The sequence below is a fragment of the Equus przewalskii genome, chromosome 6 (assembly GCF_037783145.1).
Source record: "Equus przewalskii isolate Varuska chromosome 6, EquPr2, whole genome shotgun sequence".
In the NCBI taxonomy this organism is placed as follows: domain Eukaryota; kingdom Metazoa; phylum Chordata; class Mammalia; order Perissodactyla; family Equidae; genus Equus; species Equus przewalskii.
Genome location: NC_091836.1, coordinates 73,559,025 through 73,563,964, shown reverse-complemented (window position 1 = coordinate 73,563,964; position 4,940 = coordinate 73,559,025). Strand labels below are relative to the sequence as shown.

General features: G+C 34.9%; 1 protein-coding gene across 1 annotated transcript; it reads right to left on the bottom strand.

Annotated features, from left to right (window-relative positions):
* Positions 1 to 3,837: 3,837 nt before the first annotated feature.
* On the bottom strand, positions 3,838 to 4,422 carry LOC139084259 (olfactory receptor 51L1-like). The gene has a single exon (XM_070626636.1). It carries the CDS (start codon positions 4,420 to 4,422, stop codon positions 3,838 to 3,840), a length of 585 nt encoding a protein of 194 aa, XP_070482737.1.
* Positions 4,423 to 4,940: the final 518 nt, after the last annotated feature.

Genomic DNA, 4,940 nt, shown 5'->3' with positions numbered 1-4,940 from the left:
TTCCATCAACAAGGTGCACATGACTTCCCTTTTCTCTACATCCTGGCCAACATTTGTTATCTCTTGCCTTCTTGATGATAGACATTCTAACAAGTGTGAGGTGATATCTCAAGCCATTTTAATTTGTATTTTCCTGATGATCTGTGGTGTTGAGCATCTTTTCATGTATCTGTTGGCTAATTGGATGTCTTATTTGGAAAACTGTCTATTCAGTTCCTCAGCCCTTTGTTTAGTTTTATGTTTTTTGTTGTCATTCAGTTGTATGGGTATATATTTTGAATGTTAACCCTATACCTGGTTTGCAAATATTTTCTCCCATTCTGTAGGTTGCCATTTTAATTTATTGATTGATACTTTTTGAAGTGCAGAAGCTTTTTAGTTTGGTGTAGTCTTACATGTTAATTTTTGCTTTTATTGTTTGTGCTTTTGGTGTCATATCCAAAAAGTCATTACCATGACCCATGTCAAGGGCTTTCTTTCCTATGTTTTCTTCTGGAAGTTTTATGGTATCTAGGTCTTATGTTTAAGTCTTTAATCAATTTTGAGTTAATTTTTGTGAATGGATAGATAACCAATTTCATTTTTCTGCGTGTGGTTATCCAGTTTTCCCAACACCATTAATTGAAGAGACTTTTCTTTCCCCATGTAGTGTTCTTGGCTCCTTTGTCAAATATCAATTGACCATATATGTGAGAGTTTATTTCTGGGCTTTCTATGATGTGTCATTAGTCTGTGTGTCTATTTTTATGCCAATACCATACTGTTTTAATTAATTTGTTATAGCATTTTAGTATAGTTTGAAATGGGAAGTGTGATGCCTCTGGCTTTGTTCTTTTTTTCTCAGCATTGCTTTGGCTATGTGGGGTCTTTTGTGGTTCCATACAAATTTTAGGATTGTTCTTTTCTATTTCTGTGGAAAATGCCATTGCAATTTTGATAAGAATTGCTTTGAATCTATTGATGGCCTTGGATATTACATACATTTTAGTAATATTAATTCTTCCCATCTATGCACATGAGATAGCTTTACATTTGCTGTGTCTTCCTTAATTTCTTTCATCAAAGTCTTATGGTTTTTCTTATACAGATCTTTCACTTCCTTGGTTAATTTATTCCTAAGTATTTTATTATTTTTGATGCTATTGTGAATGGGGTAGTTTTATTTTTTTTCAGACATATTGTTGTTTCTGTATAAAAATGCAACTGATTTTTGTATGTTGATTTTGTATCCTACAACTTTACTGAATTCTTTTATTGGTTCCAACACATTTTTTGTTGAGTCTTTAGGATTTTCTATATATAAGATCACATCATCAGCAAATGACTGCATACACAATGTGCAACATCATCACTATCAACTTCCAAATTCTGTCCTTACTCCAAACAGAATTTCTGTAGCCCTGAAGCAATAACTCCCCATGCCCCCTCCCTCTCACCCCTTTGTAACGTCTAATCTACTTTCCATCTCTATGAAATGTGTCTATTCTATGTACTTCCTATAAATGGAATCATACAGTACTTGTTTTTTTGTGTCTGGCTTATTTTACTTAGCATAATGTCTAAAAGATCCAAAGATGTAGCATGTATCAAAACTTCATTTATATGATTGAATAATTTTCTGTTGTATGTATATACCAAATAACCTTTATTTTTAATCTGTTGATGGACACTTGGTTTGTGTCTGTCTTCTAGATATTGTGAATAATGCTGCCATGAAAATTGACATACAAGCATCTGTTCCAGTCCTTGCATTCAATTCCTTTGAATATATAACTAGAAGTGAAATTTCTGGATCGTATATTAATTCTATTTTTAAACTTTTGAAGGACTGCCAAATGTTTTCCACAGCAGATGCACCATTTTACATTCTTAGATCATTTGCCTATTGTTAATATGCAAATTGTTTTGTTGTTGTTAAGCTTCAGGAATTGTTTATATAGTCTGGATACTAAACTCCTATGAACTATACTCTGCAAATATTTTCTCTCGTTCTGTGGATTGTCTTTTCACTCACTTGATAGTGTCATTTGATACTCAACTGTTTTAATTGTAAGTTCAGTTTACTCATTTTTTCTTTTGTTGCTTCTGCTTTTGGTGTCATATCCAGCCATGCACTGTTTCAAGTACTGAATATGCAGAAGTGAATAAAACATCCAGAGCTTCTACACTTGTGAAATTACATTTTAAGAGTTTCAAAAATGGTTGCATTATGCGCCACATGTTCATTTGCCTAATGTACTAATTATCTCAAAAAAAATTCACATCTTCATATTTGAATTTCAGTTTCATTAAACATTAATTGTACTCTAGTTTTCTAAATATTTTAATAAATATTGTATGAGGAATTTTATTTTTAAGTAGATATGTAGGAAAAAGCATACTTTGCTTGGGCACTGACTTAAACTAATCCAGTATAATAAAAAATAACTTCTTAGTTTCAACATGCTTTTGTGTAAAAAGAATAAACTTTGTAATTGAGAAACATAACGGGTAATCAAAGCTGTATGCTTAAGAATGAATGGTCCTCTGAGACTTAATTGCCTCTACTCTTGATTGGGTATGATAAACCATACCAATTTGGGGGTCACATTTAAACAAAGTAACTAATTCAAAGCACTTTCCAAGGCTGCTGTTGCATAGTAAACACTTAGCAGAATGCTACTTTTTTCCTAACTCTGGTGTGTATTCTAGCAAGCTGTGTCCTTGAGACTAGGTAATCTAAAATAGCCTAGCCTTTTAATAAGTGAGGACAGTACTGAACTGTGTAAAAAGTCAAGTAATATTCCCATGATGGCCAGAGAGCATTGCCAGCGTGTCTGGAAGAACCTCAGATATCACAGGCTTGACGCTGGGAACTATGCACAGTTTGGCCTTGACCACAAACCAACTCAGACGTATTTGTTGCTTCTGAGGTGACCCTGGACACCGTGTTCATTTAGAGCAGGGCAAAAGAGCAAGGAACTTTTGCCATTGACACTTAATTCCAAGATATTTTCTGAATTCAGTTTAATATAGCGTTAATAAAGTAGTGATTTTGCCTATTTTATTCACATTGTTCTACTCTAGTGTTTTTAATGTGTCTAGTCGTAAGAGATGAATCATTGTCGAATGAATGCTAGCAATTTGAAAAATATTAAGTTTACTGGATAATGATTTAGTGTCTCCTTCCTGTGGAGATCTTGCAGTCAAGTGCAGAGAGAACTTTTCACATCTAAAAAGACATGACAAGTAAGTTCACATTTAATTAAATTAAGGGTGAGTTTTAACCACTGCTCTTGGAGAATCAGAGTAGAATTTGATCAGTTGTGGGTGTCTTTGCTGACAATCAGATTGTTAGTACAAGAAGAGTTCTGTTAGAATATTGACTTTTTGTATTATTGATTCTGTAGAACAGAGTACATAGTATTAGATATTATTCTTTTTACCATAACTTTTTTCCTTTCCAGGTTTTTTGAGTCATTTGTACGCAGACTTAACAGATGAAGATACTTTTTCTTGGCCTGAATATCTCTTCATTTATTGTTGTTTAGTAGAGATGTTGTATCTTAGAAGTAGGTCTCAAAATCAGTAAAGGATAAATATAAATCATAATTATTATACTTTTTCCGATATTTTCTTAAAACTATCCAGAAGATGAGTTTGTATCTCACGGGTCTTGATGCAATAGACAACTGGGTTGAGCACAGGAGGCACCAACAAGTAGACACAGCCCATGATGACATGAACCAAATGTGGGGCCTGCTTCCCAAAGCGGTGAATGATGGGCACTTCCAGCATGGGGACGTAGACCAGCAGCACAGCACAGGTATGGGAGACACAGGTGTTAAGGGCCTTGACTCATTCTTCCTGGGAGGCGATACCCACAACTGTTGTCAGGATCTTCACATAGGAGAACAGGATAAGCACAGAATCAACTCCAAATGTGATAATAATGACAGTGAGTCCTAAGAAGCTGTTAATATGGTGGTCAGAGCAGGAAAGCTTAATAATATCTGGGTGTAAACAGTAAGGATGGGAAAGTACATTGGCTTCACAAAATTTGAGATGCTTAATGAGGACAGGGGCTGGGATGAGATTAATGATGGCCTGGAACACAAACCCTACAGAAATTTTTACAATGGTAGAACTGTTCAGGATGGCAGTGTATCTGCGAGGATTGGATATGGCTATATAGCGGTCAAAAGCCATAGACAGTAGGATACCTGACTCTATCATGGAGAAGATGTGGATAAAGGACATCTGGGCAAGGCATGCATCAAAGTCTATTTCACGAACATTGAACAAGTAAAGCTTAAACATTGTAGGTAAGGTGGTGGCACAGAGACCCAGGTCACTGACTACCAGCATGGAAAGAAAAATGTACATGGGTTCATGAAGTGATTGTTCCACCCAGATTACTGTCAATATGGTACTATTACCCATAATGGCAATTAGGTATATGATACAAAAGAGGACAGAAATGTGAGGATGATAAGCTTCTAAGCCTGAGAAACCAGAAAGCAGCAAATGTTGGAAATCACTGCTGTTGAAAAGGCTCATAATAGACGTGCTGAAGTACTAAATCTTCACCCTTAGAATTACAAAGAATAGACTGTTACATTATCATCATGATTATCATAAAAAACCGTTATCGTTTTTTATTCTATTTGTTCTGTCTGCCTTATTCTGATTACTTAAAATCAATTTATAATAACACCTATACAATCTATCATCAAAGGGACTTGACACTAAAAAATGAGCATTGGTTTTAGAAACATTGTATAAATCTAATCACAAATCATAACTTACAGTTTGGGGTATATGGTCCTTCTTAAGAAACCCATGTTGAAAAACAGCCCTATATTGTACTATCTATTTAAGGTAATGGCAAGCAAAACTATTTGATGCAGTAGCCAAGACTTGGAAGCAACCTAGGTGCCCATCAAGGGACGAATGGATAA

Bases quoted from the DNA above. Each gene is read 5' to 3' on its own strand.
- LOC139084259 (XM_070626636.1), bottom strand. From the start codon at position 4,422: ATGGGTAATAGTACCATATTGACAGTAATCTGGGTGGAACAATCACTT.